This window comes from Nipponia nippon, unplaced genomic scaffold (genome assembly GCF_047370975.1).
Source record: "Nipponia nippon isolate SJK-2023a ecotype South Korea unplaced genomic scaffold, ASM4737097v1 scaffold_1, whole genome shotgun sequence".
Classification (NCBI taxonomy): domain Eukaryota; kingdom Metazoa; phylum Chordata; class Aves; order Pelecaniformes; family Threskiornithidae; genus Nipponia; species Nipponia nippon.
Window position 1 is genome coordinate 162313629 of NW_028262290.1, and position 23454 is coordinate 162337082.

Genomic DNA, 23454 nt, shown 5'->3' on the forward strand with positions numbered 1-23454 from the left:
ACAGCTGCCAAAAGACGCTAGCTCCTCTTATAAAACAGGCAGTTCACAACATTTCTTCTAGAAAAAGTTGTAACAAGAAATCGTCTAAATGTACGTGAGGACAAGGGAAAAAACAGTATCCCAAAGCTAAGATTTAACTTCTGTAGGGATTCTGAGGACTACTTTTGGTACCATGCCTTAATACTGGGTTTTTAAATTGAACAAAAGAAATGGATGCTCCAACTCACTTTAAGCAGGTGCACGAGCATGGCTTTGCATTTCCATCTACCTTTTCATTCAAAAGAATGAAAACAAGTGCTGAAGTTGCTATGGGTCTACTTTGATTTCTTGACTGTATATTCCTTTCCAAACAAAGCTGAGAAAAATCCATGAAAGCACAGGCATCCTGAGCTACACCTAATATATTTTTAAGTCAGGTCTATCACAGTGTCAGCTGGTACTGTTTTTTCTAATTGTGCGTCTGTTTATTTCAGCCATAAATAGTTTTGCAGTATTAGGAAAAAAATCAATTATGCTGCTGTTTAATCTATGCCTTATCTGGAAACAGTTTCAGAATATGAGATACAAACAGGATAAAGTTCATCTTTAAAAAAAATAAAGTCGCACTGCTTCTATTTTCTGAAGAGCCTAGCTTGAAGCTGGAATGTTTCTTGCTTAGCAGTTACGTCTATCAACAACCAAGTGAAAATTCATATTAATTCAAGTTTTTAAATTAAGTGCAATTAATATAGGATAAAACCGATTCAGCAGAAGATATACTTCACTGTATACTACAGTGTATACTACACTGATATTGTACATATGTACGCAAAGCAATGGAAGTTTTCAAACAGGTGACCTCAGCAGACTGCCAGATTTTATACACGCGTGATAAAGCTCCAGAAAACCTCATATTTTGACTGGAGGCTTCAAATTGAAAGTTTGCTGAGTAGGGAGCGGGCAGTGCTCGTTTCAGAGTCACTAAGGAATTCTCTAAACACCTGAAATGATTCTGTTTGCAATGAGCCATATAAAAAGTAAATGTCCAACTTAATTGTGACCAAGCTCACTCTGTCTCTGTTCTGAAGATTTTTCTCCTGGTATGTACGATACGTACAGTCCAAACCGTCTATTTCTCACCCATGACCCTATGTAGCAGATCACCAAGAATTTCTGCCTTAATGGGCCTTAATCACACGGTTAAGAGTTGTTTCAGAGCAAACCTCTGGGCTTCAGTGCTGAGGCCAGACAGCCCTTGTAAGACTGGCAAAAAGGACGGCTTTAATTTTAGGCATTTTTCAAAGATAATGTTGGCTTTGCATCTTCACTCCTACCACTTTCTCCGTACGCAGTTCACTTCTGTCTTTATTTAGACTATTACGTACTAATGCTTGCTGGCTTCTGTTTGACAGCAAGAAGCCCTTTGATACTCGGATAGTAAATGTCACACAACTGCCTACGGGTGATGGTTGCTTGACAACACTTGCATGTCCTGCTGGAAGAAGGCATCAGATGGCACCGGAGAAGAGGAACAAGCTTGTTTAAAGTCACCTGCTCACTGAGACCTCTACGTCATGACTGCAAAATTAAATTTTACTGCCTCATTAAAGTGCTGGGAATATAGGTCAGCAAAAAAGGAAAAATAAGAAACCCCTTCTTGAATCATTCGTTTTCCTACCTCTACCCAAATCTAACAGAGCACTGCTTTAACATCAGAAAGATGGTGTTCCAGCAAACCATCTCATTTCATGTTTGTACCTGCCAAAGCTCTACTCATTTGTCATTTCAAAATTTTGTTTGTATTCTTATTTTGTTTGTATTCTTACCTATACTCACTCTTAGGCAAAATTTTATGCCAGGTCAGAGCACAGCCAGAACATGTTTTACATTCAAATAACTGCTAGTAGAGCAACTACAGCCACAAAACACAATCTGGCAGGTATGTAAAAGGAAAAGTTATTTTAAAAAATCAGTATTTTTGTACATCCAACGTTTTCTATTCCCAGACTTGCATATATACAAGTTACATGCATGTACGTGTGTGTATACATACACACACACATGCATGCAAACATATGCATGAGCCATATTAGAAGTACTTTCATATTAGAAATAATAGGTAAGCAATAAAGAGGAATTTCTAACAGTTCTTAAATCCAAGAAAAAGTGGTGAAGGAGGGAAGCGATCTGCACAGTTATAGCCATCTCCTGACACTACTGCACTGTAGCACGGACAAGCGTTCTTATAGGAGGTCTTGTAATGTTGGGCTACGTAGCAAGGAAGGGAAAGAGGGAAAAAAATGGTATCTTGGGGAATATTCAGGTCTTTAGGGGCTACCAAATATCTCAAGAAAGAGGGCTGTGCCAGTAACTCTACACATCAGCACTGCTATTTCCTGGAAAATTCTGCAATAATGAAGTATTCTATTTTCAGTTTTAAAAAGTCTAAGTCTTCATCCACGTAAAAAAATAAGTAGAAAAAGAGCAGTCTTTTGACCAAAAAAGGTTAAACATAATTAAAAGCTACAGTTTGAAGAACTGTTTTTTTTTTCCTCTTCCTTTTATTTAGTTTTGAAAAATAATTCAGATGCCAAATGCCATTCCAAGTTTAATCCAGGGAAGATAAGCAGAAATATTAAGGCCCATAAAACAGCAGCTGATACTGAGAGCAACATCTCAAATGAGTGCAGTAATGCAGCTATGGTCAGTGTACTCTTTGGTTTCCTGAAGTGGCTTGTGTCAAACAAATTGTGGGGTTTCTAACTCTTCTTTTCAAACTGGAATATAGGGAAAAACTAGAGGAAAAGATTTTTGTAACTGTGTCCCACATTGTGATGATAAGTCACCTTTTGTCTCTAGTAAAATAAGTAACTTCAACTTTCAGACTACTCCACGCATTTTCAAAATGATAAAAATTCAGAAATGAATTTAACTGAGATGCAAGATAAAAACCATATAAAACCCAAACTCTTCTTTTTGTCCCTGTACAACACGTGCAGTTCAATTCATCTCTGAGTATACAACACTGCAGACAGAACATAAAATCTTTTTGTTAACATGCAACACAAAACAGACCTGTTAGACTGCAACATAAGATGAATCAAAGCAAAAGTTATGAAAATTATTAAAAGAAAAAGGGATAAAAATACATACACTTGGTATAGGCATGACCTGCATCTGGTCACCCTGGGGAAAAAGAAAAAAAATCACTGTAAGGGTAATGGCTTTTAAAGGGTCGAACAAAGGTCTGAAGCAGTCAATGTAGCACTCAAACATTTTAAACCAAAAGTTCAAAGTATTCAAGAAACCAGGGTAAAAAAAATAAAAACAAGATCTTGCATTTTAGTTGCTGAAATGATCGGTTAGTATATCGGCATTTATGATTTTTAGGAGACTGGACTGGTAAAACCCATGCTATGATTAATAAGAGATGGTAAGAAAGTACCTGTATTTACTGTAACTTTTTCAGCTTTAAGATCCACTAATGGGTATATTTGTCCATTTGCACTGCAGCAACAAGAGGCTCAGCCAGACCTTGGCAGCAGGGTAGAAGCCCACTCCTTGAAGTTAACTTCACTTGAGACAACTGCCTCAGAAAAACCAGCATTTTCACGTAGGCAACAGCAAAACGCCCAAGATGGACATGATGACGATAAACCAACCCAAGGAATCCCACTTTCTTCACCCAGATAGAGGCACCAGTATCACTGCTCTTCCCATCATCTCACTTTTGTATTGTACTTGGAAGAAGGCAAGACAGTCTTTGGCCAACTTGACCTTTTCTTCTCATCCTGGGACCCGATGCACGGAGGCAAAGACACTTCCATTTACAGCTTCTAAATGCAGACAGGCTGGTCACAGGGTCGCCAGCTCAATATGGAAGACATTCTGGGAAGTAGGAACTGTATTTTCTAATCTTTCTAATCTGTCAAAAACAAGTATCTGCTTTCTGGTGGGCACTGCACATAAAAAAAATAAAGGAAGCTGACCCTTCTAGAACAGATGTTGCTTAGGTATATTATTTTATTCTTTAATTACTTGGACAACACAGGCTCTGACTACTAGCAGACTGACTATTGAAAGAGCTGTTTTCAACATTAGAACATCCTCTTCCAGCTGAAAAAGTCTTGTGCTCACTTGTTTTGGAGTCTAACATAGTGTTGACACATCACTGACAAACAAAAGTAATTCAATATTATTTTTAAAGTCCTCTTTTTATTGCTACAACAGCAGAATTTTTTACTGAAGTTTGACCAAAATCCAGAGAAGCTGATGAAGCAGCTAGAGAGCAGCAACTACCATGAACTATCAAGAAGTTTGCTTTAGTTAAAAGTATCTGATTTCTATAAAAAAAAAAACAAACACAAAAACTGGTAAGAATCCAAATTTCCAAGATAATGACAAAAAGAAAAGAAAAAAAAAATTCAGCATGTTAATGTCCTGTTCGCTGAACATCATCTGAAGTTCATGGGCCATTTGAGAAAGGAGTGAATTTGAGTAGGTGCCAGTCAGATTAGCTGGCCTGTGATCAAGTTGTTAACAAGGATATGGTTACGGAGGCAGAGCACAGATTGTGAACCCGCGTTTTGTTTTGTTTTTAAAGGCATTTTTTACATTCATTGGTAGAGAGAAGAAAATACAACTGGAGCTCCTCTTCTGTCAACAGAAGAAAACAGTATACGAGAGGTAGAGGCATATCCACAGTTACGGTACAAGATTACCTTACTCTTGGACACAAATAAAGCTGTGTATCACATCGGGTTTTCCCACAGACTTCAAGAGGCACTCACCACGGCGTAACTTGCTTTCTGTTTTGGCAATCTCTTGAAGCAAGAGCTGCACTTCTCGGTATTACTGTTAAGCCTGACTTTCATGGCAATCCAGAACGTAAGTTGCTAAAGGACTTTCATTACTGTTTGCTTTATTTTTCTTGCAGAATTTCTTAAATCAGAAAACAAGGAAAACAAGTGAGTTTCCTAAGAAGAACCCTAAAAGCACCTATGCAAAAATCAAAATGGTAATGATGACAACTGGAAAAACAAGCAGAAAGATAAATGCAAGAGTCTGCAGGTAAAGCGTAAGTGTTCATGAACAGGCAAATGCTCTTTGAAAACAAGCCTGCTACGGGAAACTTTTAAAAAGTGTCCCACCTCATTTCCTGATGCCTTAGAACAGGAAGGGAAGCAGGTCGTAACGCTATCGTCTGAAATGGATGACAGATGACTGCATTTGTTGAAGTCTTTCCACAAGCTCCTGATGCTGGTAACAAGACAAAGCTGTTCCTAGAATGCCAAAATTTCCCCATTGTATCACTAAGATAATGCAGGAACTGATTTGTCCAGCCACTGAAATGAGGTTGTTTTTTTTTCTTTCATGGCATGACACATAGAGATGAAATGATAAATCCTACCTTTTCCCTTAGCTATGTAATTTTAGTCTGAGACACACAACATTTTCAGTACCGCATCCATTGATTAATGCTGTCTGTCTACGGTCACGTACGGGATCAATGAGCATCAAGTGACAGACCACACTATTTTACTTTTTTTGAGAACAGCCTGTATTCAAAGATAAGGAGCTATTTCATTTTAAAGAATAACCCCTTAAAAGAAGCAGCTGATCAAAAGAACAGATTTATCATATCCATTTCTTTAACACAAAGCTTATACTAGACCGTGATAGGTTCTTTAAAAACAGGAATATAGTAGCTATTTGACTCTTTCATTGACTTGGACTGTTGAGCTTTGTCTGTTAATATAGAAGACTTTTTGGGGAGGCAGAGAAGGTCAGAATGAGTAGCCAGAGACAGAGGAACCAAACATAGCTATGCAGAGGGTTTTGGGTTTTTTTCTTAAACAGACCTACCATACCGCATGCTGATGGTGACCAACACACACAAACACTAGGAATTTTCTTGCTCTGATCAGCAAAGGTGAAGCAGGAGGAAGTGTACTATTGCTTACATTAATCTCTCTTATCTTCCTCCACACTGGGGAGTGAGACTGGTTTCCATGACTGTTCGTAAAGCACGCTGTTAACAGACTCCCCATCAAAGAGTCCATGCTCATGTGGCTCCTCTAGGTCTCTCGCACGAAGGAGATACTACTTTTGACCTCAAGAACCTGCTCCCTATAAGCTGTTTTTCTCACTCTGGTGAACCATATTCATGTTGGATAGAGAAGATCCCTTCCCCTGCACTTTCATAAATAGGTCATCAAAACAGCCTTCCAGCATCACCTTGGAGAAGACAGCACTGTGCAGCAAAAAGCAGTGGGGAGAAGGAGACCTAATTTTTGTAGTGGTTAGGATGGGTGAGGTGGAAATTCAAGGACTTGACCTTTCTGGCTTCGTTCCTGTTACGGGGAAAGCAGCGGGGGCAGCTGCTGCCCCCAGAATAAACCTTGTTCTAATTCTGTCTTCTTCCCTGTTGAGTGTGGATCAAGGCCTTCTCCTCTAATCCAACAAGTATAAAAACCCTTTTCCTCATTCATGTTTCATCTTGCTGAACACGAGCCATCTGCCTGATTTGGATCCAACCGTGAAACAAAAGCAGAGATGACTCTAGTGGAAGTGGGTTGTAAGTGAAATGGCAAAGTGCCGACAGACTTGTCAGAGCTCTTTTACCCACCACGACTGAAGGCGAAGGGAAGAGAGAGCCATTTTGCATCTAGCTTTTCTTACCTTTCTCTATCTAGATACCTCCTTGAAGCCTGCAGATGAAATCTGTATCTGCAAACACTTCAAAACTCAGGTAACAAACTTAGCCGGGAAAAAAAAAAAGAACAAACCTCCAAACCAAAAACTTACACGGAGAAGCAAGCCCAGAAAATACACAAATTGAGTCAAGTTGCTAACTGAAGAACAGAAATTGAGATTTGAATTTATTCAGAAGAAAATAAAAACCACTTCCCAGCACTCTGGACCCTAAAAAAAAACTGGCTGGAAGGTCTTGGTGAGCTGCCTGCTGCTGAGGAGGCAGGAAAAAATTAGCAAGGATTTCATGAGGCTGAACATCGTGTGCTTCCAATGACACATCTGGCTCGGCATCCAAGCTGTAGACAGGCTGATATACCCACTGTAATAGATATTTTGTCTTCGAATACATTTTTGTGCTGCACTAAAAAGCTGTCACATTTTAAGAAAAACAAATATACAATAGTTTCAGTAAATACAAGTTATTATTGAAAAATGTTGTATTGAAACTTTAGAGAGAGAATGGATCATTCATTACCAGTATTAGAGTCACACTTGGACAAGCAGCTGCTCTGTGAGTAGAAGGTTAAAAAGTGAACTCAATACTTTAAAGAAGTTTTTGGGCTTTTTCCCCTAATGGAATAGAAGTCAGTGCTGAAAAACCCTGTTTATTGAAAACCATGTTTGGTGTTTCTTCCAATCCGATGAAGAAGTGACATGACACTTGACTTGCCAAGCATAATCGAGTCACATCGTTTGATAAAATACTAAATGAAGCACTGCTTTCATTTGAAGCACTGATTTCATTTTTTCTAATACAGTAAAATAATAATAATAATAAAATTACATCGCACAATGCAATTACTCTGAACAAAATTTCAGAACTGTGTTTTCAATTACATTATAAAATACTCTTCCCCACTTTCCCTCCGCTACAAGAAGTTAGCATCGAAAGAACCAAGACTCCTAATTAGAAGGAAGTTAGCTTGTCACATCAACTTCAAGAATACGCCAGAAGCAACACAGAACAAACACCGAGTTCCTGTGAAACCAGCAGCAGCTTTCTCTGTTCCTTTCCTTCCTCTGAAGTCTTTATCACCAGTTTTCATGTAACAACTCCACTGAACAGTAAAGACAGAAGGAAAGGACATCCAAGCCATTTTATACTAATTTCTAATAGTAACTATATAACATTATTGTGCCATTTTCTTTTTCCATTTTTGAAGGAAAGGGTCACAACACATGAACTGACTGGGCCATGGTCAGAGGTCACCTGTGATGTGATAAATAATTAACACAACATAGAAGAGAGAGAGCAGATACAAGTAAGCGACCATCTGAACAGCAGCTCAACAGAATTTAAACTACTCTTAACCTGTCAGGCGGATTAATGCAACAAGAACTTTAATTAAACCGAGGAGTTTAAGCAGCGTGTTGTCAGACTTTCTTTTCTTTCCTACAACAGGTAATTTTGTCATTCCTGGACATTTAATTTCACAAATTTAGAAACTGAGGCCCACTGTTGTATGTACTTTGCCCCAACTTACTTCTCACTTCTGAATCTAGACAAGATGCTCGGTGTAACTCGGTCAACTCCAACCAGCCTGCACAGTTCTAAAACACAGCTCTCCTGGGAAAAAGCACTAGCCTGACACTGTGATGATATTCAAATATATTGAGTCTTCAATACTGTTTTTCTTTCTTTAAGAGAATTTCCTACTTGCACTAACCATGTTAGCACTGAAAATAAAACCAGCATATAAAAACCACATACAAAGCTTATTAGTCTTCAATACTGCATTTAAAATAGGAATGTTATAGACTAATTTGCACTCACTTAAGAACTACCCAAAAGCTTAGCCATGCTTGAGTTCTTCTAGAGATCCGTATGCATCTGAGTGCATTTCATTCTGTTTGAAGAAAATGCACTCTTTAATAATTCTTCTTAACATATTCCTTGAACTCTTTTACTGAATTAAGCTGTAGTCTGGCAATGCTATGAATTCTGCAATTTGTGTCTCGGGCTCACGTACAAGTATGGCACAACTTCAGAACTGTTCACTAAGGTAGCACAGAGTGAGGATGGAAACTTGTGCGAACATACATGCAATCACTCGCTCAAGGCATACGATATATTTAGAAAGTAATTATTATTAATTTTACAAAATGCAATCTGAGAACTACTGACTCCAGGCCATTTTAACTCACATTTTCTATAGAAAAAACAAACTCTTTCTTCCCTTTACGTTTTTCTTTCTAATAAACTCTCATTTTCTCTCATTTGTAACTTTGCTGGTAGCCTCACCTCTGCCTCCTTTCCATTCCCTAGCATAGAGGAAAGGGAAATTTTACTGGTTTCCCATTCCTTTTGCTTTTCACATTAACGTGTGCATACATGCTACACACTGCTCAGCTTTCCCCTCAGCACATCCAGGCTAGATTTCCCTCATCTCAGTAAAAATGCCCCTTGGCTAGCAAAAGAAATCTAAAAATACACAGAGAATTCCTCCTTTTGGCAGAGGAATTTTCAGTGCACTTCACCTCTGCGTGAGCAGTTTCAGCATGAACTGCTGCAGTTCAGACTTTACCTCCACATGTATTCTTAGTCTCCATGACTTTTATTTGCTTTCCTTTCCTCTCTCCCACCAAACAGTTCCTCTGCTTTTTCTCCTGAGCTTTTCAGAATTCAAACATAACCAGCAAAATTCAAAACAAAATAAAATGGATTGGACAAGGCAGGCAGAAATCAGCTGCATCAAATATGAAAAATTAACGTGAAGAGCAGAAGGGTGAAAAGATGGAGACATCTCCATTTCTGCTATTATTCCCCATCATGGATACAACTGTATTTGCAATCTCTTTCTCACTGGAATAGTGTGAGGGGAACGGTGTTTCAATTAAGAGTATAGCACTAGTGGAGTTTTGAGAGTGCTGAAAAGCAACATGGTATGGAAGAGATGGTATTCCTACGGTTGCTATATTGAACTGAAATTCTGCCATTCATAACGCAAATGCTCTCGGTGTTATCAGATTTAAAAAAAAAACAACATATAATTTGTGTTGTGATTTTATGAATATGGCAAAGCAATATAATTACTAGAACTCAGTGAAAGTAACATGCTGCTCTTACATACAATGCTTTGAAGTGCTAAAAGTTTTTATCAATTAATTTGACTTATTAGGTAAACAAAAACTTAATAACCTGGAAAAATGGCCAAAAGCTGATACCTCTGGACTCAGCATGCATTAAATATAGGTGAACTGGTTAGAAAAAAGGTCCAAACAATTATGGTTTTCCCCTCTTTTGAACTGTTTTTATGCCACTAAAATCCCTTTCAACTGACATTCAAAGAGGTTCCACTGTGTTCCAGCGGACACATTTTAACCCTCCTGTAGTTGGGAAAGAGAACCAAAGCTGAACTTTTGTGAGAAGTCCACATTTTTCAGTGTCTTACTGAGGTTTTAAATGTTGTTTGCTTATAAAATGTATAATGCCAGTACCCTTCACAGAAAACTTAGTTTTAAATTGCAGCTGAATAGATAGTCTTAGCAATTCACCATCAAAACTGTAATTTTTTCTGTAACTCATAACAAGTTCCCCATGAGGGAAAGCTATGAAGACAAACCTTCAGAACCGCGGAGTTAAACCTTGGTTACAAAAGACCCATATGATAGCAAAATAAGATAAAAGCCTGACCTTCTGAAGTCCTCCATTCTCCTCCACCAAAGGAGGAAGAGCACTGGTGCTATTGGTTGATGGTGGTTCGACATTGTAGTCACGAAAGCAGCAGAATAAGGTGCTAAAGATACTTCGACTCCTCTGCTTCTTCAAGCTGATATTACATTGGGACACTAGGGAAAAAAGAAAAAACAGCAGAAAAATAAATTCATGCAGCACAGACGTAGTTTTCCAGACCACAATGACTGAATTTAAGATGCATGGCTATTACCTCAGAAGTCCTTCTCAAGTCTTAAGATAACCTCACAGAGATCTTCCATCATATTTGAGACCCCCTTCCTTCCATTTCAACACCTTTTTTCCCTTGTCAAACTCACACAGTGACGTTAGCCTATTACCAACCAACCCGGACCTCTGCACAATCGAAGGTCTTGCCATAATAAGACATTGAAAGTTTTCCTAGAAATATCCGAAGTAGATACTATAAATTACATGAAATAACTTGCTGCTAAAATATGTCTCTGGACCAAGGAAGCAAACAGGACTGAGCTAAAACAGAAAAGACACAATAAATGCCTACTGATGCCCAGGCATATTTTCCAGCCAAATACACGATCATGCGTGGAACATTTAAACTCCTGCAAGGGTCAGAAAAAAAAAATCTGAGATGCTTCTGAGTTTCCTCTGCGACTGTTTGACAGCGTTGCTGGAGGAGAAAAGACACAACGCAGAGGCAGCACTGCTGCTGGGACAAGTCTGGAGAGGGTGTTACTGAACAAACAGGAGTCCCAGCCTTTCTTTTCAACTTGCTTACTGGTCTACCAGGATAAAAAAAAAAACCCTAAACTGGTAAAAAAATTACATACAGCTCACTGAAAGCAAGTGCAGCATTTTTGAAGACTAAAATCTGTAGATAAAAAGCAACAGTTTGGAGAAAAGAAATGCACATAAGACATCTAGTGATTTCCCTAAGATTCAAACTCCCGAAAATTAGATCTTGAACACACATTATAACAAAACAAAACAAAATAAAATGGAGTCGGAAAAAAGTTTTAAAATATTCTAAGTAGTACTCGATTTGACCACCAAATATTTTAATGATCTATTGTTAGCAAGAAGTATTTGCTTCCTCCGTCGGAGTGCCATACCGGACAGATTTCGCACTCCTCCAGGGCAGGGACACACACATGCACCCTTTTCATCTTGGGCCTTCCACGTAGCTCTTTCTCTTTGATGTTTATCTATACCACTGCAACATATGGTACTGAATGCTATCAATAATCAACTTGCTAACATCACATGGTAATACAATGAGAGACAACCGTGTCATGCACATCCTGTAAATAACTGCTTTACCACAACTATTCCCGGGAATACCGTGCAAAACCAAACACCATGCACCCTGTGCCAGAGGCAGGCACTCCCCTCTGCTGCACCGCCTTCCCTTAGCCAGCACCAGCTCACCCTCGCCATTCAGCAGAGGAATACCTGAGACCATAGAGATGAATGGCTTTCTTTTCAGAGTCAACAAATGATTTCATTTAAAATACACGCAAACAAGCCCGAACAAGTTATTTTTTTTATTCTTTTTTTCATAGCTATGCAGCAGCGCATCTTAAAGTAGCAAACATTAAAAGGAGGATTATACCGAGAACGAAGGATGCTATGGAAGTTGTACCACCAAGCAGATTAATAGCCATCCATGCACTATATAGTTTATTTACATTCTGCATTAGAAGGAACAGAACGGTCCCCCCACCCAAAGTTAGAGGGTAAGTGAAATTCTTAGTAAGTCCCATTACACACATCAATATATAATTCCCCATTTTTCCTCCTCTCAAATTACTAGGGACTGCCACATACATCTACCTTCCTCCTGATATTGCAAATATATCAATGCAATCAAGGCAACTGGCAACATAAATACAAATAATACATAGAATCATAGAATCGTTTAGGCTGGAAAAGACCTTTGAGATCACCGAGTCCAACCGTTAACCCAGCACTGCCAAGCCCACCACTAAACCATGTCCCTAAGCACCACATCTACCCGTCCTTTAAATACCTCCAGGGATGGGGACTCAACCCCTTCCCTGGGCAGCCTGTGACAGTGCTTGACCACCCTTTCAGTGAAGAAGTTTTTCCCAATATCCAACCTAAACCTGCCCTGGCGCAGCTTGAGGCCGTTTCCTCTCGTCCTATCCCTTGTTACTGGGGAGAAGAGACTTGCGAGAAGAGCGTTGTATGAAATGGAACAAATCTCCTGGGGAAGAATTAAGGGATACCATGGTGCTCTGAAGTCAGAAGACGTGCAGGTACATAGAATCACAGAATGCTTTGGGATGGCAGGGACCTCTACAGGCCATCCAGTCCATCCCCCCTGCCATGGGCAGGGACATCTACAACCAGATCAGGTTGCTCAGAGCCCCGTTCAGCCTGGCCTTGAATGTTTCCAGGGATGGGGCAGCTACCACCTCTCTGGGCAACCTGTGCCAGTGTTTCACCACCCTCATCATGAAAAACTTTCATGTGTGTGCTGTGACAAGAAAGCCTTGTGGTGCAAATTTTGACTGAACTTTCAAGTACTCTCTGAAAGTAGAAACAAAATCTTCCGATTCGAAGAGTCAGCATAAGCTAGACATTAATATTTTCTCCTCTCAAAGCACTTGCAAGGTGTCTAACAGGTCCAACAGTAATATACTGTTCTCCATATAGTATGCATTTCCATATTTGCTAAAATATTTTTCTGCCGTAAGGGAGTGAGCAATGCTCAGGTTCAGTTATTAATTGCTACCAAGAGAAAAGTGTACCAGTATCAAACACTAAATGGGTTTTATTAAAAAGTGCTCAGATAGCAGCACAAAGTCAGAATTGTGCAGATTTGCATGTGTCTGTGTGTTTAAGGAAGTGTTTCATTACTTTAAAGACACTTGTAAACTGAAACCAATCTAATCACTGCTTTTCAATACTCCAGTTAAACAGAAAACATATGCAAAACTCTAGCCATTGGTGGTATACGTTACAGTAAAAGGCTCATTCTCAAAATATCACATTCTGTTTGCAAGAAATTTGCAGAAACATGCCTTTAGAAATCCCCAAAGGATGCCTAGGCAGCTATGAAGGACTTTGAAAACAGCACTCAAGAAAATTTGTATCGCAGGCACAAGCAAGTTTGTTGCAATACCATCCAGGCAAAGGAGAACTCCTTTCTGACCTTAAACGTTGAAACACGTCGAAATCCAAATTGGAGGCACAATGCTGTCTGTCCTGTTCCCTACAGCTAGTGCCACAGAAATCTTCTTAGTAGTCTGTATTTTGTTTTCAGGCTCTACTTAAAAATATGACAGCAAATAATGAAATTTGAGTGCTTAAAACAGAAATGCTCTTACACAGCATTTACCATAAGCTTTTGTTTTTTCCTGGACTTCGTAAGGTACAAGAACAAGATGTTAAACTTCATTCTGCAAACAATTTTTCTGCATAAAATAGTCCTCCCAAAGCCAAGACTGCATTTTATAATAAAGTCCAGTTTATATTCTAGGCTGGGATTGAGGTAGGTCTTCAACACATGATCCATTTCTAGAAAGTTAATAAAAAGCGAGAGTGTTAAACAAGAAAAACTAGTTAGCAAATGGTTGCATAAGAAATGTTGCAGAATACTTCTGAGCTTAGTCTTTGGGAGGTGACTGAATACAAACAGCTTGCAAGGCAAAAATTTACCTAAACCACGTCATGTTCATCCCCAAACCTCACAACGCTGAAGATCAGACCATGGACGGTCCGGACACGCAAGGAGCCATATTAATAGATTACGGGATGAAGTCTGAAGTTTTTAAGAGAAATTCTGCCCAGTAACAACTACAGCATTTAATGGAGAGGGGTGAAAGCAGGGATGCTGCACGGGCTACGAGGGCTACGGCTTCACGAAGACGTGCGTGGCCAAGATGCTTGAACCCCCCTTCTCTAGCGATTCCTCCGGGCTGTTTGCATCCTGCTGCTCTCACTGCTGGTTGTAGCAAGCCTTTCAATCAGGTATGAGTTACAGCAGCGTTTCTAAATTCATAACAGCCTCAGCTGCACAGCAGATCATCAGGAACAGCACAACCACTTACGAACTAATGTTTCTATCTTTTCTACACAGAGGACTGGAAGAGGCAGTGAACAGAGTAAATAGTCTAAATAAACATTACAAACATCTCAGACAACAGCTACTGATTTGTCCAAATCATTAAAAAATTCTTGTTTTCCTTGATCAAATTATACATTTCAGATGGCCACTCATGTTCGCTTAGTGAAATATCTGTTCTAGGAAAAATATTCCTTCATGTTGTTTTTAATCTCGGCAATTTTGCCATTCGTAATATAGTGGTGTTTCAAATAGGTCTTTCCACTAATTTAGGTATTATTTTAAAGCTATCTAGTTTTTTTAATGATGTTATAGAAGCTCTACTGTAAGTTAATGAACTATAATTTCGGATGCAGTAAGGAACAGAAGTTCTCAAGCAGCTTTACGTGCCTTGCAGTAATAACGCACAGAGGTTATCGCATACGTAGAAAAGATTTACGCCGTATCTCATTTTGAGCAACTATGACAGTGTTGTGCATCCCAGAAAATAGTTTCTCCTCCTCAGTTACGCTGGCCCAAATGCAACAGATGTGCTGCGTGCTAGATTTGCTTTTCTTGAAGCGCTGACAGTACATGCAGGTAACAACCGTAACGCTGAAGATGCAAAGAAGCATTAATATTGAATCACTACCATAAATTTAGGTATTCTGGATGCCAGCAAATTTCAAAGAGAAAAAAATCTGCAGAGGACAAAACTCAGCGTTCCTCAAAAGCCTATAGGTAAGACCAAGCAGTAGTGATGCTGGAGTGGTAAGCTGAATTACCCCAACTCCATGCCCGAGCAGCATCCAGCATATGGAATTTAGAGGACTTCTTTGTTTTTTCCCCTCCATCTTTTGGGAGTTACAACCTCGATTTCTGGAACTGATTTCCTACGTGTGCTTCCTACAGAAGCACTATACTCATCACCCCCGTCACCACTGAATGCTGAAGACAACTTTAAGTGACCTTTTACGATCTTAAACACTGCATACCAAACACTCAAACACCGTGTACCAAAAAAGCCCAGGCAAAATAACTTCACAATATGTAAGCATGTTGTCCGTGAAAGCAGAGAAGATTGTAACCTGCAGATATCTGCAGAAAAGTCGAAGAAAGGCACAACACAAGACTGGAGCGATGCTCTCCCTTAACACCATCCCAGGTGCTTCGTAACTTCAGTTCAAGGACTGCCTTACCTAAAGACATCAACTGCGTACGTAACAGTCCTCAATTAATTCCTCTTTTGTGACTTTGTCCCATCACGTTTTGAACCTATCACAACTTTTAGTGCCAGAAGTATCCTGGGGCAAGAAGGTCCACAGCTCAGTCAACAGCTTAGCTGTTTTGTAACTCTGCCCCTCCTTGTTCCTTGTCTTCGTACCACCTCTAATTCACATTTTTGAGCAGGAGGAGGGAGACTAGAGCCACGCACAATAGCCAGGATGAAAGGAGAGAGCACCATGAATTTATACACCCACACAATGCTTTGGTCTCTTACTTTTCTAATAATTCCTAACATCTTATTTGCGTTTTACAACAAGTGAGCATTGGGCTAATGTGATTTTTCAGAAGATCTTATTATAACACCAAGATCCCTTCATTAGTAGATATTTCAGGCATCACTGCAAATACAAGTCAAGAATTCTTATCTCTTCCCATGCAGAAAATTTCATGTGTATCTACACTTAATTTCATCTGCTAGAGGCCAGCCTTTCAAAATCACGTTGCCTTCCTACAACTCGTCACAGTTAAATGTTAAATCTATATATAGATGCACATATATGCACACACATTCATATATATGCAGAAACAAATACACACCCCTTTCCCTTACAGTTCTTGCTGCCTTATTTCCTTATTCCCTTTTCCATATAGCTTAAGACTACACTGAAGAGCAGACTGCACAGATCCCTGTGTAACTTCTTCCCCAGGGATCTCATGGAGGTCTGCAAGAGCCTTCAGTGAAGCACTTTGTCAAATTATCTGAATTTCTAAAACATTATTTGCAGACAGGGTCAGAAACAGGAGCACAGCTCTCCTCGCCAGAAGGGAAATCCCTCTGGTCCAGATTTCCCCTGATTTGAAAGTGCTAAGTCTCACCTATAATTTCCAGATGCTCTCCTGCACTATTTCTACGGACAAACCTCGCTGCTCGTAATCTGTGCGCTACCCGGCTGCTTGTGGGTAAGTTAATTCTTGAATTGCCTGCAAGTTTCTGGAAGTCAAAAATGGCCCACAGAACCGTGCTTATCGAGGTCTTCTGGCAAGTCCTAATGAACCCACAGCATTACTAAGCCTGGGGAGGGGTTCAAGGAAAGATAAAGGCAAGTTTTAAAATAAATTACCGCAATCACGTAAGCTTAAATAGAAGATACCATACTGGGTGGTTATACAAAGAGAACAGGAAGGAAAAAAAAAAACCAAAACCAAAAGCCAAACCCCAAACATTACAAATGTTATAATAGAAATTAATGTAAGAGCATGCTAAGAGAAGTAATCTGCAGCATCTTCCCCAACCTCCTTTCACTCAAACCACCCTTTGGAGGCAGCAGCGTTGTGCTGCCGTTCTCCCACCAAGACAGGTCCCAACGGCAGCACAAGTTACACAGTAAAGAAAAAGCTTTTCCCTCATGCGCTGTATTCTAAAGGAGTTTAGTTCAGGGCTTCTCCCATCAAATTTTGCCGTAGTTGTGTGAAATTACAAAAGCTGTCGCACAAGAAATCCCGTATTGCTCCAGGAAGCCACCATGGGACGACTGGAGGGCTCCTAATCCAGCCCATCCTCCTGCAGCACATGAGTGAGCTAATTACTGCTGAATTTTTCCTAATTAAATGAATGCAATAGCCAGTCCTCTCGAATAATATAAACTGGGTAATGAAAAGACTTCCCATGTGCTTACAGATGAACTTGCTAAATGCAATAAAATGAACATCTGTGTATCGTGAGCTCTCCGCTAACAAGTTTGTTTGTAATACAAAATGGAAAGATGCAAGTCAGAATAAAGTGGTATTAAACAAAGCCTTTCTTCAAAAGGAAGCCGTTTCGAAATTTATACATGATTAGAGATGCATAATTTCTCACTATTCCCGAAGGGCTACATTTGATCTTATTAGAAAAATAAAATTTTATATCCTACATGACTCAAGCTAGAAACAGTTGAGTATCAGAAAACCAGCAACTTTCCTTATATAGCTCCTATTTTTGTGACAGATTGACCAGCATAGAAATTATTTTAGCATACTTGATGCCAAATCAGCACGTGATGCCCAGGTTACTTTGGTTTTAAATGTCATTTGCAGTTTATCATTGAGAAGTTTGATTTTCTACGTAAGCTTTGCAGAAAATAAAGCAGTAACAGCACTGTCACATACCTGAAACAACCGCCCACAACTGGTTTAACCTTCAAACATGCAAAACCCAAGCAAATTGCTCTGTTTATATTCGGCATGATACAGCCCAGAATTATCTTCATGTCAGCTGAAGCTGGCAACCTCTCTCCTCCCCAAACATAAAATAAACTTAAGGTGTTGGTTTTTCCATTGAAATTATTTCTTTGAAGGGTAGGATCCCAGACTAGTTTAGTGAAAGAAAAATCTCTCCAACACATTTAACTACACCCCCCTAAACCCTTTCCCATACACTGCATTAGTAGTCTGCTCTGGATGGAGCTGATCGCATGGCTAGGGGCCAAGAAATAAAAGCTGAAACACGTAAGACAGGTGGGGACATGGGGGAAAAATAACCAAGTAGCTTATTTTTACTTTTGAGATAATCTCTTCTTTATCTCACTTTAATCTGTTTAAAGTAGGTCACTGCACTTGGATCTGAAAAAAAAATGTCAATATGACTTACTAACTTTTAGGAATGTTAAGAAAAATTGAACGTCACTCTTATTAACCCATTCCATGATGTTTTGGAAAACAAGCTCAGAAGTTGCACCTGTACGCTCAGATCAAATGGTTACGCATGAGCAGCTTATCTCATTCAAAGAGAAGTTACCTAGTGGATATCAGAACACTACAGTTTGCTTTCCATTCCTGCGAAGGTCCTATAAAAATACGCTTTCACACAGTACCTAGGACAACAGGAGAAAAATCATTGGGACGGATGTTAATTCAAGATAGCTAAAGCCGTACGAAGAAAAAAGACCTCTACCTAACCAAACAAAACTTTGGAAACATTTTTGTTGTGGCAGCATAAAGCAAAAAACTTCTTTTGCCCTACATAAATTATTTATTATGCTCCTTAAATCCAGGTGGATTAAATACCTGCCATTGCGTACTGGATGCTCATTTTCTAAGGATCAAGAGTAGTGAAATTCTGCAGTCACTTTTTTAATACACAACTGAGAATTCAGCACTGCTCTCTCTGTACAAGGCTGTGATGCATCATGAGATATAGCTAGTAAATGTTAAAAAACGCAACTGCACACAGAAGCCTCTTAATTGACAAGGAAGGATAAGAAACCACGAAAAAGGCTCAAAACAGCACAAAAACCCAGTGGATCCCAAGGCAAATTCCAAAACCATAAAGCAGTTGGTACACTTCAGTCTGCACACTGAGGTTTGGTTGGACATACATATATATGATGGTATAACCTTCACATCATATGTGTCAGCTTCTCATATAAGCCGTGATTTAAACACCTGTGCTGTGTTGCAGTATTCAGAAAGTTAGGAGGGTTGCTACTAGGAAATACCACTTTAAAAGAAATGCATCTGTCAGAGCTCAACTCCTTGCATTTATTCAGCTCAAAGACTGAAGGCAGATCCATCGCTTCAGAGGCATCCACATTTCATAATGAAGCAGAAAAGATAAAAACTGTTTTAACAACCTAATTAACCCGCTGAACTATGTTCTGAGTGAAATACCTTCAAGTTCAAACTAAACAGCGCAGATTTTGGCCACCTCCTTTCCTGCTCCAGTGCTTGACAAGCTAACAGGGCTACCCTGCGACCACTTCCAATTTCGAGAAGCAGCACATGTAGATTTGTATCTCCAAAGGACTGAAAAGTTGGTCTCCTTGTGATCCAGGAAGGAACTAATTAACACTTCGCATTTTCATTTTTGTGCCTGTATCGGTTGCCACTGGGACAGCCAGGGACAGAGATGGACGAGAATACGAAAGAGAAGTTAGGAGATGTCCACCTCTGGCAGCAGTCCAGGAACTCCTCCAGCACGATGAGCCAGGCAGCTGCTACAACTTTGCCTGCTATGTAAACAGCCAGACAGTGTTTAAACAGGAGCTGAATGTGCCCATCCAGCCTCCTCTGGATTCTCCTCCGAGCTCCAGAGGAGCCCGAGCTGTGCTCGGTACCTGACCTGCGCTGGCATCCATCCACCTGGTCAGCACGTCGCATCCTGCCAGAGCGCATCAGCGCCCGAGGGCCCGTAACGGGGTGCCCTGGCCTGCAAGGCTGACCTGTGCACGCTCGCTTCCTTTTCGTATAGGGCTAAGGAGCTGCTGAACACACAAAAAAAGGTGCTACAAGGATATACAACATATTTTTCATGTGTATATGCATATATGCACACGTATATGCATACACATACAGTTCACAGTCAAACCTTTTTTCTAGCATTTGCTTTTTCTGAGAAGAGCCACAGCACTTCCTATGCTCCTGAGGAGCCTATGGATATAAATTCTCAAAATACACATCTGCTGAAAAAAAAAAAAAAACCCATAAAATTAGTAAATAAAATCAATAACTAGCTACACCCCACAAAGTCACTCTTCCACCAGCTGGTAGTCTGAAACGGTAACAGAGCTGCCACATGTACAAAGGACTAGAACCACTTGAAAAAAAGTTAAAAAAATTAAAAGAAAGAAAAGCCCTCATCTCGCTTTCACACTACGCACAAGGCAAGGCTGCCGCACTGGAGTTTAGTGTTTGTTGGCAGAAGCGACCAAAGTTTTTTTTTTTTCCCCTTTTGCTAAAGCAAAATATTTCACTTCTGCAGTGCAATGCAAAAGCAATGCTTCAAAACAGTTTAAGGGCAAAATAAAATACAGCAAATAATGCAAAAATAGCTCCAGTGCCAAAAGATTACTACCTTTTTTAACTGGATGGAAAACGAAGCTAACTGAACTATGCAGGCAACGTCTTATGCTAGAAAATAACCGTAACTTTTTGCAGTGACATTATGGAGCCATTTCTCTGTACCTATAGTGCTTCACTAAGTTTAATGTTTTGTCTCAGTCACAGTAATCTATAGGGTAGGAGCAATATCCATAGAACGTGATACATTTAAAGCACTAGCACACCATGAAGATTCACTTAAAAAAATACATTTTCTGTAAGAAAACCTAAGCATTTCAGAAGCTGCAGCATTTCTTCGTTGTTTGAGCAAGGACCGAGCTGCTCGATCTGGAGATTTTCCCAGCGCCGAGGTTTGGAGCGCGGCAGTTGAACAGGAAATACTGCGCAGTCTGTGCATGCATTGCATTCCTGTCCCGCCCCGAGCGGGTGGCCAACAAACCAACCTTTCTTCTAGTAAAGGAGGGGGGTAAAAAAAAAAAAAAGAGAGGGAAAAAAAAAAAAAAGAAAAGGCAGACTGCACAAAGTTCACCAGCAGATGTGGCCTATGAATCCAAATGCTGATAGAAAGAACTTGCAATGTTGGTGTAACGTCACGGTTTTGTGAAGCTGGATCAGCAAAGACCTGGAAGTTTCAAGATGCAAAATCTGCAATGCTGAGCTTCTGCAGGGTGCTGGAAGTGAGCAGTAACTGCACATATGTCAGAGGGTTTATTTTAAGAAGGTTTTTGCCAAATATTAGTAGCAGCTTACAAGCAAGCTGCAACAGTCGATCAGAACTGAATTTTGTACAGCAAAAAAGACCTATTCGCAAAAAAGGGGATTTGTTTTATTTCCATTTTATGTGCAGCGCTGAAGAACAAGGACTCCGCATGCAAGTTTGTCTTCAACCATAAAGTAACATACAGAATTAGTTAACCAGAACATATGTTCTTGTTATCTCAACTCTTTTGAATTGCTCCCAGGTTGGCGTCTTAAATCCTGGAAGATATTTAATAATAATTTGCTAAATACTTGGGAGGGAAGGCAAAGGAGAAACAAACAAATGGAAACATGAGCAGCACACGGGGTCAAAATGGCAGTATCTCGGAGTTTGTTAGTCAGGGCTGATAGGAAGAGGATTACAGTCAAAATGGCAATGAAGCAAATGTAAACAAGCATGTGTTTATAGAGCAAAAATATGTACAGTATCCGATCTGCTCTGCCTTGGACTGTGCTGACATGTAACATGGTGGGAAAGGCAGAAAAGAACAACACGCCCAATGCCGAGTAGCTAAAACACAGGAAAAGCAGATACAGGCGAGCAACAGGCGGGCAGTGAAGCCATCACACAACCGAAGCAGTGAACAGCTTTCCCCAAACATTAATTTAATTCAAAGCTGGTATAATAAAAGAAGAAAAACAACCAACCAAAACCAAAACCCACAGTAGTCTTTGAACCAATGCTGATTAAACAAAAAAGAGCGAAAAACAAGCTGAAGAGAAGCCCTTTTGCGGAGTGTGTTTTCTTATTACCGACGGTATGAATGGACAGACAGACAGACAGATCCTCGCACGTGGCACAGACACACACACGGCCTCTGCAACCCCAGGCCGCCTCTTCCTTAAGAAATGAAATCAGTATGAAGTTACTGAAGAGCTGCAAAAGCCCCTGCTCCCGCGCTCCTCGGGCACCGCGCAGCGTGTGAAACACCAAGCTATCCATCTGCCGCACGTATTTTATCCAATTAATTTTTCAAGTCAAAGCACGATCCAAACCTGAAGAATATTGCTGGGCACCATACCTACGATCAGCTCGTTTCCTTACCAAGTTTGTTCAGTTTCACAACTACACGTTTGTTTGGGTTTTTTTTTCCCCCCAATGACCAAATTCACAACCTGACGTCTGGCTCCAAAAATTAAGCTGAGTTTCTTTCTGCCTTCTGCTGCAAACAGGTTGACTCAAACCCAGGTGACAGGTTTTGGCACTCTTTTTTTGACTTGAAAAGTATCAGGCAAGTGATTCACCAAAGCCAAACATAGAAGAAATTCTTCTACTCTCTTTCCCCTCAAAAATACACCACCACACCTCCAACCAAAGCCTTACCAAAACCTTGCTTATCTGAGGAGAATATGTTTAATTTACTTTTCCTAAATATAGCTGAAAGATGTTCCCATAGAGACAGCGACATTCCCAACTGTACTTTTTGCAGCAAATGCTTCAGTAAGACATCAAATCTAAAGTATTAGTCTATTTTTGCAAGCCTTCTCATCTCTTTCCTAGGCACAGCTCTTCTCTAATGGATTTACCTCGCAAAAATGCTGTTAAAGAGTGCTCCCTTGCAAGGAAAAGTTTTGTTTCTCCATTTCGCCTTATGAATTTTTCGTTCACTCCCTCGGGATATTTTGGGACAGGCTACAATTTTCATTCCTGCCAGGGAAATTGCTCATCCAAAGCTTGGTCCCCAAAAGATACATTCCTAACAGTAAAAATCAAACTAGGACACCTTTTATTTTTTTGTAGCTCCTTTGGTGCTTATTTCCAATTACCACTTATTTCTCCCAATCCATTGCTATTTTGTGGATGGTAAGTGCATTTCTCATAAAACATCCACTCTGCAAGAAAGTACACGTTTAAAACAATGCTGTTTCTGGTAACATGTATTATAAAACCAAAGCCATTTAAATCATGTAATTTCTGGTAAAGGCTGTCTTAATGGAGTAAGGAACATGCATGACTATTTATGAAGTTCTACCTTCTTTCTTTGGAAGAAAAACAGAAGTTGTGTAACTTCAAAAAGACATTAACAGAGAGGTAGTTATCCGGACCGATTACTGTTTTTCCCCATTCCCCCTCCTGTCCCCCACAAATTTCCCTATATTATGAAACGCAGGTACAAAGGAGGCAGGAGGAACCCAGCTCATTTGGAAGAAGGAACTTTCTCTAAATCACTGTATGCCCTGTGCTTCGTTATTA

At 39.9% G+C, this 23454-nt stretch overlaps 1 protein-coding gene across 20 annotated transcripts in view; it reads right to left on the reverse strand.

The window, feature by feature from the left end:
- Window positions 1-23454, reverse strand: part of CTDSPL (CTD small phosphatase like) — an 85789-nt gene that overhangs the window by 26122 nt on the left and 36213 nt on the right. For 15 of the 20 annotated variants that reach the window (XR_015698686.1, XR_015698685.1, XR_015698683.1 and 12 more), the window contains 2 exons: window positions 10370-10524; window positions 3133-3165 (listed from right to left, as the gene is read on the reverse strand). Coding sequence is in view for 16 of the 20 variants with exons in the window: in XM_087731162.1 (XP_087587288.1) it covers window positions 3133-3165; window positions 10370-10524 (188 nt within the window). In the remaining 4 variants the exon portion in view is untranslated. The remainder of the gene's footprint in view (window positions 1-3132; window positions 3166-10369; window positions 10525-23454) is intronic. The other 5 variants (XM_087731268.1, XM_009475350.2, XM_087731192.1 and 2 more) reach the window with 1 other exon arrangement.